Here is a 15,192-nt window from a genome sequence, read left to right as displayed (position 1 = left end):
GGAAAACTTTACAATGTACTGTATGCCTATAGGAAAAATATTCTGCAGCGCAAGAACTAGAGAAATCTGTTTAAGTTGAGGAATATTTTTCTAATAGACATACATTGTAGTTTTCCACAGTATATTTTTACGCTGCAGAAATACAAGGCAAATACGCCACGTGTGACTGCACCGTCAGATAGATGCCAGATATGGTTACAATCAATCTCAGACTATTATTTGAACTGGGCAACGCATTTCAAACTCAAACTGAAATCTTCATCATGCAGATTAAGACAAGACAGTACATCAAGTATCTATTTTTATATCTATCTATCTATCTAAAAAGTCCACCGTCCAGCAGCACCAACCTAAAGATATGGATGGGTGCACGCCCTGGGAATCCGATCACGGTTCCAAATCCTCCAATATGTGTCCAAAAATAGGCAGCACTCCACAAATCAAGGTGAAAAAAGTACCTTTTAATATGGCACGAGGGCTATATACCCCTCCGCGCTCAGCGACGTAGTACGTCGCGCTAACCAATACGTTCGCGCTCAGCGACGGAATAGTACGTATTGGGAGTAACGGCCATTTCCGCCGTCTTCCCGACACAAGCAGGAACTGTGACAGCTGCTGTCTCGTACAGCAGCTGCCACAGCTCCTACAGCGGGGACAGATCGCTGTGTCCTCACTGATTAGCCCATTAAAAGCCACGTTCAATACCGAACGCGGCGTTTTAGGGGTTAAGCTACAATCGCCGGCCTGCTACACGATAACGGTCGGCGATGGTGACTATGGCAACCGAACACCTAACAATGGCGTCCGGCTATGCCATCGACGGAAGCCTAGTGGTTCCTAACAAAGTCAGGACCTACTGTGCTTGCTGTCAGTGAGTAGCTGACAGTTCTAATACACTGCACTATGCATGTAGTGCAGTGTATTAGAATAGCGATCAGGGCCTCCTGCCCTCAAGTCCCCTAGTGGGACAAAGTAATAAAGTTAAAAAAAGATGTGTAAAAATAAGAAAATAAAAGTTTTAAAAGTAAAATTCCCCCTTTTTCCCTTGTCAGTCCTTTATTATTAATAAAAATATATAAACAAACAAATAAACTATACATAATTGGTATCGCCGCGTCCGTAACGGCCTGAACTACAAAATTATTTTATTATCTAAAAAATAATAATAAACCGTACCCGAATCACAATTGTTTGGTCACTTCACCTACCAAAAAATGGAATAAAAACAGATCAAAAAGTCGCATGGACCTAAAAATTGTCCTGATCTAAACTACAGTTCGTTACGCAAAAAATAAGTCCTCGCACGGATTTATTGATGGAAAAATAAAAAAGTTCTGGCTCTTAGAATAAGGTAACACAAAAAGTGAATGATTTTTTACAAAAAGTATTTTATTGTGCAAACGCCATAAGACATAAAAAAAACTATAAACATCCGGTATCGCCGTAATCGTATCGCCCCGCAGAATAAAGTGAATATGTCATTTATAGCGCACGGTGAACGCTGTAAAAAAAAATAGAATGAAAAAACAATAGAATTGCGGTTTTTTAGTCACCACGCCACTTAAAAATAGAATAAAAACGGATCAAAAAGTCGCATGCACCCTATGAAACTACAATGAATTCCTCAAGGGGTCTAGTTTTCAAAATGGGGTCACTTTTGGGGAGTTTCCACTGTATTGGCACCACAAGACCTCTTCAAACCGGACATGGTGCCTAATAAAAAGGAGGCCTCAAAATCCACTAGGTGATCCTTTGCTTCGGAGGCCGGTGCTTCAATCCATTACCGCACTAGGGCCACATGTGCGATATTTCTCAAAACTGCAGAATCTGGGCAATAAATATTGAGTTGCATTTCTCTGGCAAAACCTTTTGTGTTATAAAAAAAATGGTATAAAAAGGATTTTCAGACAAAAAAAATATGTAAATTTCACCTCTACTTTGCTCTAAATTCCTGTGAAACACCTAAAGGGTTCATAAACTTTCTAAATGCTGTTGTGAATACTTTGAGGGGTCTAGTTTCTAAAATGGGGTGTTTCATAGGGGTTTCTAATATATGGGCCCCTCAAAGCAACTTCACAACTGAACTGGAAGCTAAAAGAAAAAAAAAATGAGGTATACCTACAGATTTAGGATATATGAAGGGAAGGACACGAGTATTCAGCCCCCAGAATGCCCCCCCCCTCAATGGGAGTTAATGCAAAAATTGTGTGGGATTTGGTGCACCCATTGCTGGACCAGGGTTACCACCTCTACCTGGATAATTTTTATACCAGCGTCCCACTCTTCAACTGCCTCTCTTCCAGAAGTCCTGCGGCATGCGGCACTGCTAGAAGAAATCGGAGAGACCTCCCTAAGACTCTGCTTGGGCAAACACTCAGAAGGGGTGAGAGCAGGGCACAATCCAGCAGCAACATATTGTGTGTCAAGTACAAGACAAGAGAGATGTCCTTGTATTGACAACAATACATGGCCACACTAGTACCCATGTACCTGTACGATGTACCAGTACAGAGACCCCCAAACCAGACTGCATCCTGGACTACAATAGGTACATGGGAGGGGTGGACTTGTCGGATCAAGTCCTGAAGCCCTACAGCGCCATGCAGTGTGGTATAAGAAGCTGGCCGTGCACATCATACCGATGGCATTATACAATGCGTACGTGCTACGTCGATGTACAAGGGGTGGTTATCAAGAAACTAATTTTTAGGGACCAGGAGGGGGCTCCCAGTACTTCTGGAAGCGAGGCCACGCGCATCGTACCAGGGCAACACTTTCCAGGAGAAGTTCCCCAAACTGGCAAGAAGGGAAAAAGTCAAAAGAGGTGCAAAGTCTGTTATAAGAGGGGGATAAGGAAGGACACAATATATCAATGTAACACGTTTCCTGAAAAACTAAGGCTCTGTATGAAAGAGTGTTTTAAAATGTATCATACATCCCTTGATTTTTAATCTACCCCAGTTTTACTTACCCTGATGCACTCTGCAGAGCTTACCCCCCTCATCTTTCCCTTCTGAGCCCTGCTGTGTGCCCAGGCAGCTGATAACAGCCACATATAGGGTATTGCCATACCTGGGAGAACCCACATTACAGTTTATGGGGTGTAAGTCTTCTGTCAAAATGCTCACTACACCTCTAGATGAATGCCTTAAGGGGTGTAGTTTTAATACGGGGTCACTTCTCGGGGGGTTTCAACTGTACTGGTACCTCAAGGGCTTCTGCATACATGACTTCGCACCAGAAAATCCCCAGTAGGCCAAATGGTGGTGCTTTCCTTCTGAGCCCTCCCATGGGCCCAAACGGCAGTTTATCACCACAAATGGGGTATTGCCGCACTCAGGACAAATTGGGAAACAAAATGGGGTATTTTATTTCTTGTGAAAATAATACATTTTCAGCCAAAACTACATATTATTGGAAAAAATTTATTTTGTTTGAATTCCCCGCCCAATTCAAATCAGTTATGTGAAAAAACTATGGGGTCAAAATGGTCACAACACCAATAAATGAATTCCTTGAGGGGTGTAGTTTCCAAAATGGGGTCGCTTCTTGGTGGTTTCCATTGCTTTGATACCTCTGGGGCTCTGCAAATGCAACATGGCACCCGAAAACCACTCCAGCAAAATCTGGACTCCAAAGAACAAATAGCGCTCCTTTCCTTCGGAGCCCTCCTATGGGCCCAAACGGCAGTTTATCACCACAAATGGGGTATTGCTGCACTCAGGACAAATTGGGCAACAAAATGGGGTATTTTGTTCCCTGTGAAAATAAGAAAGTTTGATAAAAAATGACATCTTATTGGAAAAAATGAAATTTTTTTTCATTTCACAGCCCAATTCAAATAGGTGCTGTGAAAAAACTGTGCAGTCAAAATGGTAACAACAACCATAAATGAATTCCTTGAGGAGTGTAGTTTCCAAAATGGGGTCGTTTCTTCGGGGTTTCCATAGCTTTGATACCTCTGGGGTTCTGCAAATGCGACATGGCACCCAAAAACCAATCCAGCAAAATCTGGACTCCAAAGAACAAATAGCGCTCCTTTCATTCTGAGCCCTCCCATGGGCCCAAACGGCAGTTTATCACCACAAATGGGGTATTGCTGCACTTAGGACAAATTGGGAACCAAAATTTAGTATTTTATTTCTTGTGAAAATAAGAAATTTTGAGCTAAATCTACATATCATTGGAAAAAAGTATTCTTTTTTTTAATTCCCAGCCCAATTCAAATAAGTTCTGTGAAGAAACTATGGGGTCTAAATGGTCAAATTACCCATAAAGGAATTCCTTGAGGGGTGTAGTTTCCAAAATGGGGTCACTTCTGGTGTGTTTCCATTGCTTTGATACCTCTGGGGCTCTGCAAATGCGACATGGCACCCAAAAACCAATCCAGCAAAATCTGCACTCCAAAGAACACACAGCGCTCCTTCCCTTCTGAGCCTCCCATGGGCCCAAACGGCATTTTATCACCAAAAATGGGGTATTGCTGCATTCAGGAGAAATTGGGCAACAAAATGGGGTATTTTGTTCCCTGTGAAAATAAGAAATTTTGATGAAAAATTACATTTTATTTGAAAAAATTGCATTTTTTAAATTTCACAGCCCAATTCAAATGCGCGCCGTGTAAAAACTGTGGTGTCAAAATGGTAACAACAACCATAAATGAATTCCTTGAGGGGTGTAGTTTCAGAAATGGGGTCACTTTTGGGGGATTCCTACTGTTTTGGCACCTCAACACCTCTTCAAACCTGGCATGCTGCCTAAAATATATTCTAATAAAAAAAAAGGCCTCAAAATCCACTAGGTGCTTCTTTGCTTCTGGGGCTTGTGTTTTAGTCCACGAGCGCACTAGAGACACATGTGGGACATTTATAAAAACTGCAGAATCTGGACAATACATATTTAGTAGTGTTTCTCTGGTAAAATCTTCTGTGTTACAGAAAAAAAATGAAACAATTGAAATTTGGCAAGAATAATGAAATTTGCACATTTCACCTCCACATTGCTGTAATTTCTGTGAAATGCCTAAAGGGTTAAATAAACTTTGTAAATGCTGTTTTGAATACTTTGAGGGGTCTAGTTTTTAAAATGGCGTGTTTTATCGGGGTTTCTAATATATAGGCCCCTCAAAGCCACTTCAGAACTGAACAGGTACCTTAAAAAAAAGGCTTTTGAAATTTTCTTAAAAATATCAGAAATTGCTGTTTATGTTCTAAGGCTTGTAACGTCCAAGAAAAAGAAAAGAATGTTCAAAAAACAATGCCAATCTAAAGTAGACATATGGGAAATGTGAACTAGTAACTATTTTGGGTGGTTTACCTTAAGGGGTTAAAAGCTACTTCTTTTTTCACCTTGACTTGAAGTGCTGCCTATCTTTGGACACATATTGGAGGATCTATCTATCGATCGATCGATATATATATAGATAAATATATCTATATCTATATATAATGAGAAAAAGAGTAAAGCAGCACAGCAACAATAGTGGGTGCAGGCCTCCTAGGTTGAGGCTAGGAACCCTTGTTAATGAAATCCAAAAAAATGAAGAGGCAGCACTCCAAGGAAATTGGTGAAAAAAAGTGGTGTGTTTATTCACCACAGGCATGCAACGTTTCAATCCGTCTCTATGGGATCTTTGTCAAGGCTTGACAAAGATCCCATAGAGACGGATCGAAACGTTGCCTGCCTGGGGTGAATAAACACACCACTTTTTTTCACCAATTTCCTTGGAGTGCTGCCTCTTCATTTTTTTGGATTTCATTTTTTTGGATTATATATATATATATATATATATATATATATATATATATATATATATATATATATGTACATACAACAAGTGGGGTCGAGGGCAAGGGGAAGAGTTTCATAGCATATTGGCTCTTGCGCTAAAATGTATAAAACTTTATAAAAATGATTCACATAAATTAATAATATATGAATGATGCATTAAACAAAGATATTTCTATACCACATCATTTTTATGTGTCCGGAAGTTTATATTCTCAAAATAAACTGTATGGGTGACGTCAGCTCTGAATAGGACATGTTATTTGCAGATGAGGCCGCTGACGGATGTTCCTACGTTGAAGGATATGAAACAGAGGCCAAAGTGTTTTCTCCTTCTAAAGTTGCCTTGCTTATTTTAATGGGTCATGTTTTAGGCATTCTTTGTTCCTAAGCAACCATCATCTACAGAAGTCGGAATGGGCAAAAAAAAAGTGTTTTCAAACATAGCTGTTAAATCGGCTCGATCCCTTTTCGACATATATACAGTGCACGTCGGGTGGGGGAGTATGGAGCGGGCTCAAGGGCAGAGCCCGCTCCATAGTACTAGCGTGTCGGCTGTGTGTTACAGCCGACATTTCCGGGTAACGAGCAGGATCGCGCTAGAGTGCGATCCCGCTCGTTTAACCCGTTAAATGCCACGGTCAATTGAGACCGCAACATTTAAATTACTAAAACGGGGGGCGACCCAGTAATGTTCCAACGCCCCTGCCCGCAGCGAGATTGGGGGGTGCGGTTGGTTGGCATGGCAGCCTGGGGGCCTCCAGCAGGGCTTCATAGGAGACTGTCAGAATCACAATACACTGCAATACTATAGTATTGCAGTATATCGTGCAAGCTATCCAATGATCGCTGGTTCAAGTCCCCTAGGGGGACAAGTAAAAAACAGTCAAATAAAGTTTTTTTTAAAAATAAAACATGCAATGTAAAAAAATTAATCAATTAACATAACTGGTATCAACGCGTCTGTAAAAGTCTCAACTATTATAATATGTCATTATTTAGTCCGCACGGTGAAAACCGTAAAAAATGTAAACAGATTTGCTGTTTTGTGGTCACTTCATCTCACACAAAAAATTTAATAAAACGTGTGTAAAAAGTCTCATGTACCGCAAAATGGTACCAATAGAATCTACAGCTATCTCCGCAAAAAATAAGCCCTCATACCGCTAAATCGACGGAAAAATAAAAAAGTTATGGCTCTCAGAATGTGGCGACAAAACTCGAATTACATTTTTAACAATCATTTTTTTCCTTGTAAATGTAGTAAAACATTTTTAAAAAAAACAGTATAAATTGGTATCGCTAATCGTATTGACTGGCAGAATAAAGTTAACATGAAGTTTTTACCACACGGTGAACACCGTAAAAACAAATTCACCCAAATTATTGAGGAATCGCTGTTTTTTTCCTATTCCACCCCACAAATTATCCAGTTTCCCATTACATTATATGGTACAATAAATGGTGCCGTGAAAATCTACAGCTCGTCCCACACAAAAAAATCCCTCATACGGCTATATTGATGGAAAAATAAAAAAGTTCTGGCTTTTGGAAGGTGGGGAGGAAAAACTGTGAAAATCCGAAAAATGTCTTCGGCGGGAAGGGGTTAAGCAGGCATTCAGTTTCCTTTTGTCAGTATAAGTTCGTTTAAAAGTTATACACAACTTGTTAAATTGTCTACTGGCATGATCGGTGACCTTTTTTTTTTTATACAAGGAGGAAACTTAAAAAACAATATAAAAGTTAGTAATCAAAGATATCAGCTGTGAATAAAAGACCCATTTGCAATACCTTGATAAAAAGCTTAAGAGAATACAAATAATGAAATCAGATTTGTATTAAAATTTTCTTACCTTTTTTTATTTCAAACCATAGAAAAGTAATAATAAATATCAGATAATAAATAATGCGACAATTAGATATTTGTCTCTTGCTAGATTTCGCATTGGATTAGTAAAAAATAGATATCTCAGTTTAGCTAGCTTTGTAGTATAATCTGGTATTTAGAATCTTAGTACATATGTGCTTATTTTATTGTGATTATTCTACCAAGATATAAAGGGGGAGGAATGATTTGATTATACTATGCAGTTTCTAGAGCATTATTTAGTTTGTCGGGGATCAAGTACTAACCTTTAAAAATCCAATAGAATTCCCGCTTGTTGAATGTTGCTGCACGGCTATGCTGTTGGGCAGGAATTTGTTCCATGGGGCCTATTGTCATGCCATCAAATGATGAGTTGTCTCAATATGCCTGAAGAAGACCGGCTATGATGGAGACCGGCTATGATGATGACCGGCTATAATGATGACTGACTGGCTATGCTGGTGGGCAGGAATTTGTTCTATGGGGCCTATTTTCATGCCATGAAATGACTAGTTGTCTCAAATGCCTGATGAAGAGCTCAGTTCGAGGTTGAAACATGTTGCACTGTCAGAATTAAAGTCGAGGATTGATTGAAACCACATCTGGAATCTAAATTATTCTGGTTGATAAAAAGCACCGCTCTGAGAAAGAAGTGTAATTTCCAATTTGTATTGCCACAGTGTTTGGATAGTGGGATACAAACGCCCGATGTCAGTGAGCCAACAGCCACAAAAATCATCAATTATCTCTCTACATGCGCAAATATTGGGTTATGCCGGTATTCATGCACAACCAAAGACACAAATTTTTTGTCCTGACGATATCACCCTAAAGGAGCGCCATTCACTTACTTTTTATTCCTTTCTTTAAGCACTAAAAATGCCTTTCAAACGGGTGCAAGTACATCCGTTACATAGCCCCTTAAAGGGAATGTGTCGCAAATTAAACCTTTTTTTTTTAAGTGTCGTTACTTACTTCTATTATATTTTTTACTTTTCTTGCTGTATTTTATTTTTTCTTCCACATGGTGGAAAGTATTAAAAATTAAATAATAATTTGACATGTTTTCCTATGTTTGCCACCAGAGGGAGCACTTCCCAGAATTACAGCAAGGTGAATAAGGCAAAGCAACCTGGCTCACAGCTGCTGTAAATGTGGGAGGGAATCTCACCCCCCCCCCCCCCTCCTACAAGCCAGGAAAAGGTGTCTTCAAATTACTAAGCAGTGTCCGGCTAAAATTTTGGGTGTGATTGTACAAATGGGAGCTGGCAGAAGCTATAGGACACACCAAAAGGCTAAGGGTATGTTCACATGCTTACTAAACAAAGGGAAAACAGCTCCTGATTTTCAGCCATTTTTAAATCAAACTCGCGTTTTTTGGCTGCGTTTTTTACGGTCGTTTTTGGAGCTGTTTTCCTATAGAGTCAATGAAAAACGGCTCCAAAAACGTCCCAAGAAGTGATATGCACTTATTTTTGGTGGGCGTCTTTTTACGTGCCGTTTTTGGAAAACAGCCGCGTAAAAACGCCTTGTCAGAACAGAATGCCGTATTTCCCATTGAAACCAATGGGAAGATGTTTGGAGGCGTTCTGCTTCCGATTTTTCAGCCGTTTTTCGGGACGTTTACGGGCCGAAAAATGGCTGAAAACACTGCGTGTGAACATACCCTTAGAATTATGATAGTGAAGTGAATGACTTTTCAGTTGACAGGTTCACACTGCGTGAATTTGACACTTTTTTTTGCGTATTTTACATGCCTCTTCTGCTAAATGTCTTTAACCCTCCATCCTTCTGACAGTCTCCTCCAACGTCCCCACCCAATCTTGCTGACAGTCTCCTCCAGGATCACCACCCAATACTGCTGACAATCTCCTCCAGCATCACCACCCAATCTTGCTGACAATCTCCTCCAGCGTCACCATACTATCCTGCTTACAGTCTCCTCTAGCGTCACCACCCAATCTTGCTGAAAGTCTTCTCCAGCGTCACCATGCAATCCTGCTGACAGTCTCCTCCAGCATCACCATATAATCCTGCTGACAGTTTCCTCCAGCATAACCACCCAATACTGCTGACAGTCTCTTCCAGCGTCCCCATACAATCTTGCTGACAGTCTCCTCCGCAGTAGAGGAGACTGTCACACCACTCTGTGATAGGAATAACCACCTCCTGCTGATGGATACCTCACCTCCTCACCCGATCACGGTCTGCACACTGTCCACACTGACAATACATCTAGCGACAGGGGGGGCGTCGGGGGTCACTAGAGTGGGGGTATGTGAGAGAGAGAGGGACAGACAGAGACACACACACCTTACCTGCACTGCAGCCTGTCTTCATAATGGCGCCTGCTATCTCCCTACAAACCAGCTTCTCTGCTGTGTAACTCTGAACTGTGCCTGCACAGTACAGAGCCAGATGGCAGACGCAATGAACGGCTCCCATTCATTGTGTCCTATGCACTGTGCTGCCGTTTTCCATCTGTGTATGTGTCGTTAAGAGACACATACACAGATGAAATAAAACATGGCAGCCCCCAGTAGAGTAAGAACGTGTTAATAAAAATAAACTTTGTGTGTGTGAAAAATTTAATAAAGTCAATAAAATATTTTATTAAATAAAAACAAATAAATACATTTTTAAAAAAAACATAACACTGTCCCTTTAAAGTGTTTTTTTTGGGGGACTCTAATAAAATGTGCCATATCAGGATATGTGGAGGCTCCTACTTTTCTCTCATCTAGGTTGTAGTGAGTAGGATTCGTACAGTATTAGCATTATCGGGACATCTATGGTGGCCGAAGTTGAAGGGGTTTTTCCTGGTGACAGAGTCCCTTCAACATAATCAGATACAGTTGAAATATAAGGACTTACCAGGTCAAGTAGAAAGTTAGGCGTCATAAATCAGTGTTCAACACGCCACATAATATATAGGTAACATAGCAAAACTTCATTATATCATGAGAAACTTGGAGAAAAAGAAGTTATTACGCCACAAATGAGTAGAAAAAATAGCAGATTTTATTAGGACATACAACACAATATGAAATCTAAAATTCAAAGACGGATCCGAATAAAAAAGGAACACAGTGTGGTGGCTACAAAAACATTAGCAGTTTTTAGGGGTATTGAACCCACCATGGCACAAAAATAAACCTAGGCACTAAGTTGAAGTCCAGCATAGGTCATGCCTGACATAATCTAAGCGAAATAGCAGCTACGTAGTTATAGAGTGATGCTAACATGTAAGTCTATGAAAGTATTTAAACACAGAGAAGATCGCTAGATAGGTTATGCATGTATACAAACACATTCAGTAGTGTCAGTGCCAGCGAAAGAAAGTAGAGTAGCAGCGATTCATATAGATCACAATAAGTATGTACCTTGCATACAAATATGTAAAGGTGGGCTTACCCATAGAAATAGGTGTAGTGAAGGCACCACACTGTAGCCTGAAAACGTGACGCCCCGACGCGCGTTTCGCCAATGGCTTCCTCAGGGGGTAATGTATATTGAGCTGCATTGCCATGTTTTATTTATAGTTCCATTATCAGTGAATATCCACTGCAAGGTATGCAAGGTACATACTTATTGTGATCTATATGAATCGCTGCTACTCTACTTTCTTTCGCTGGCACTGACACTACTGAATGTGTTTGTATACATGCATAACCTATCTAGCGATCTTCTCTGTGTTTAAATACTTTCATAGACTTACATGTTAGCATCACTCTATAACTACGTAGCTGCTATTTCGCTTAGATTATGTCAGGCATGACCTATGCTGGACTTCAACTTAGTGCCTAGGTTTATTTTTGTGCCATGGTGGGTTCAATACCCCTAAAAACTGCTAATGTTTTTGTAGCCACCACACTGTGTTCCTTTTTTATTCGGATCCGTCTTTGAATTTTAGATTTCATATTGTGTTGTATGTCCTAATAAAATCTGCTATTTTTTCTACTCATTTGTGGCGTAATAACTTCTTTTTCTCCAAGTTTCTCATAATCAGATACAGATTTATATAATTTGCACGTTGACACTATGCTGGTGTGACCTTGTTTCCACCTCCTTCAGATACTGTTGTAATATCTGTACGGCCGCTAGCAGAACTTGTTTCATCTTCACCAAATGGATTGTGACCACAACATATAAGTTTCATTAAGCAGTTTCGAAACTAGAACACAAAAAGAAAACATTAGCAATATCTAAAACAATGATACATCAGCTGTTTCATGAGCAATTAGGATTATAGACATTGTAATATGTAATTATAAGTATATTTCTCATTACACAACCACTTTATTCATGTAAATGTATTAATATTCCTGATTAGCTCCAGTGCCATGTGTTTTGTGTGTGTTCATTTATTTTCATTGTGTATTCATTGTCTCTTATTAATGAAATTGGCGAGACGGGATCTGGAGCTTCTGATGTGGAACATAAAGCTGTTTTTAATTTAAAGCTACTGTCATCTAGTTAACATAAGATAAGAAAATGAGCTAGAGCATTGAAGCCGTTGAATTTTAAAGGGAATGTGTCGCTAGAAAAAATAAAATATATATATATATATATATATATATATATATATATATATATATATATATATATATATATATTATTTCTTTTTGTTAAACTGTTAGTATATAAATGATTACACATTGTTCTAATTTTTTCACAAGTCAGGAAATATTATAAATTAGATTCTAATTAGATTCTAACATTTCCAAAATTGCAGCACTGGCATGTGGTAAAGCAAACTCATTGCTTTATGCTGCAAAATTGAAGAAGACACACTCGCTCTAGTGTGCTCAAACAATCCCCCCTCCTTTCTCCTGGCTAGTGCCAGGAGAAAGGAGGGGGTTGAATGTTAAAACCTCCTACACTGTGTGCCGCCATTTTTTGAGCGAATGCACAGTGTAGGAGGATTAGATACAGTGGTAATCACACAGTATAACACGAACATACACAAACATAACTTACCTGCTCCTGCCGCCGCTCCCTCCGCTCCTAGTCCTTGCTTCTGAACATATGGACGGAAGCCGCGACTGGAAGTATTCATCTTACGGTCCGGCCGCGGCTTCAGGTCCACATGAAAATGGCGCCGGATATCGCTCTGTCGAAGACCTTCCTTTTGGACTGTGTGGGAGCGGCGCATGCGCCGTTCCCACACAGACGGTGTATGCTATAGTGAATGAAACGGCTCCCATTCACATTCTCTATGGGGATGTATGTGCCGTATTCCATTTCTGTATATGTCGTTAATCGACACATACAGAGATGAAAAAAAAATGGCAGCCCCATAGAGAAGTAAAAGAAAGAAAAAAGAAAAAAGTACAACACAAAAACACAAATAAATAAAATTTATTTTACTGACACACTAAAAGCAATAACATATAAAAAAAATAATTTCCGTGACACCTTCCCTTTAAGAAACTGATTCATACCAGTCTCCAAAGGAGACTAGTTTGTGTCCTTTGGACACCCTGTAGAGGGTTCATCAACCAATGCACGGTTCATTTTAGGCTACGAGCTCATCTCTTCCACTCTGAGGAGGCCAAAGTAGCGTTTATTATCTCCCTCCTCGCTGGCAAGGCCCTCGCATGGGCGAATCCTATCTTGTAACAACAGGGACCTGAATCCTCGGACCTAGCCTTGTTCCTGCAGTCTTTCCGTGCCGTGTTCGAGGAGCTGGGCCGAACATCTTCTGCCACGGCCACTCTGCTGACTCTCAAGCAAGGAGACTCCACAGTAGGAGAGTATGCTATCTCCTTTCATACCCTGGCAGCAGAGTTGGCATGGAAAAATGAGGCGCTGGTGGCAACCTTTTGGCAGGAACTGTCCTCACATCAAAGACGAGCTTGCAGCCCGCGACCTCCCTTCTACCTTGGATGCCCTCATCCTGTTGGTCATCCGGTTTGACATGAGGATCCAGGATCGCACTCAGGAGGTTCGACAGGAGAGCCGTTTTCACAGACTGGCACCCTCGGTCCAAAGACCATTATTGCCTTCCCCTTGTGCGCTACCTGAAGAACCTATGTAGATAGACAGAGTCAGGTTGTCCGAGCAGCAAAAACAGCACAGACGCTCATCTGCTTTATGTCTGTATTGTGGCCTTAAGGGTCATTTCGTGCGCCAATGTCCACAGAAGCCGGGAAACTCCAGCACCTAGGTTCTGGTTGGAGAGGCAACTCTAGGGGGAACGTCTCAAACCTCAAAACCTCTTCCAAATTATCTATTCCTGTGACCATCATATCTGGAGAGACATCACATTCCTCCTCTGCCTATCTTGATTACAGAGCAGCTGCAAATTTCATCCAGCAGGATCCAGTGGATCGCTTACATCTACCCACAGTTCTTCTGGAGTGAACCCTGGCTTTTGCTTCTGTGAATGGTCAAGCATTGCCTGATCCAATTGTATTCATCCCGGAACCACTGACACTACAAGTCAGACTTCTTCACACAGAACAGATCACCTTCCTTGTATTGCCTAAAGCTATCAACCCTATTCTGCTGGGCCTGCCATGGCTCCATTTACACTCTCCGGTTCTCGACTGGACTTTCGGAGAAGTCCTCAAATGGGGCCCCAAATGCCTTAACCGCTGCCTGCTATAAGTTCCTCCAATTTTGCCTCCACTGCCTCAGTCACTCTCCGATCTACCCTCACACCATGCCAGTTTGACGGACGTATTCAGCAAAAAGGAGGCAGAGGCTCTTCCTCCCCATCGCAGCTACGATTTCCCAGTCAAGTTACTTCCTGACGCCTCACCACCCCGTGGGGCAAGCCTATCCCCCCTCTCCCTGCCAGAGACCCTAGCCATGCTTGCCTGCGTTAAGGAGAATCTGTAGAGAGGGTTCATCCGGAAGTCTTCCTCTCTGACCAAAGCCGGATTCATCTTTGTGAAAAAGAAGGATGAATCTCTTCATCAATGAATCGATTACCGTGGTTTGAACCAAATCACGGTCAAGAATAAGTACCCATTGCCACTCATTTCAGAACTTTTCAATAGAATTCGTGGGCCAAGGTGTTCATGACGCTGGATCTACGCGGGGCCTATAACTTGATCCGTATCTGCAAAGGTGACGAGTGAAAAACCGCATTCAACACTCGGGACGGTCACTACGAATATCTCGTGATGCCCTTTGGACAGTGTAATGCTCCAGCTGTGTTCCAGGAGTTTGTGAATGACTTCTTCCAGGATCTGCTGTATGTCTGTGTGGTGGTCTATCTGGACGACATCCTGATCTACTGACCTGATTTGACGACACATCGGAGACGCGTTCGCCAAGTTTTGTCTTAGTTAAAGGGGAATCTCCTGTATCATAAACGCGAGAAGTGTGTATTCGAGAGGAACTCTCTGCCCTTCCTGGGTTACATCATGTCTGACTGTGGACTCAAGATGGATGCAGAGAAGGCGAAATACGTCTTAGTGTGGCCACGTCCACAGGGGCTTCGGTCCATACAGCAATTTCTAGAATTCGCAAACTTCTATCGGCAATTTATCCCGAACTTTTCGTCTCTGACTGCCCCAATCTCCGCC

The 15,192-nt window shown here is 41.2% G+C and overlaps 1 protein-coding gene across 1 annotated transcript in view; it reads right to left on the bottom strand.

Moving 5' to 3' along the window:
• Window positions 1-11,650: 11,650 nt before the first annotated feature.
• The window catches only part of LOC142741002 (pinopsin-like), a 30,822-nt gene continuing 27,280 nt past the window's right edge, over window positions 11,651-15,192 (bottom strand). The window contains exon 5 of the mRNA XM_075850406.1: window positions 11,651-11,828. Coding sequence (XP_075706521.1) covers window positions 11,694-11,828 — 135 coding nt within the window. The 3' untranslated portion in view covers window positions 11,651-11,693. The remainder of the gene's footprint in view (window positions 11,829-15,192) is intronic.

The sequence above is a fragment of the Rhinoderma darwinii genome, chromosome 2 (assembly GCF_050947455.1).
Source record: "Rhinoderma darwinii isolate aRhiDar2 chromosome 2, aRhiDar2.hap1, whole genome shotgun sequence".
Taxonomy (NCBI): Eukaryota; Metazoa; Chordata; class Amphibia; order Anura; family Rhinodermatidae; genus Rhinoderma; species Rhinoderma darwinii.
The sequence above is the reverse complement of the archived record's forward strand: the minus strand, read 5'-3'. Positions and strand labels throughout refer to the sequence as shown.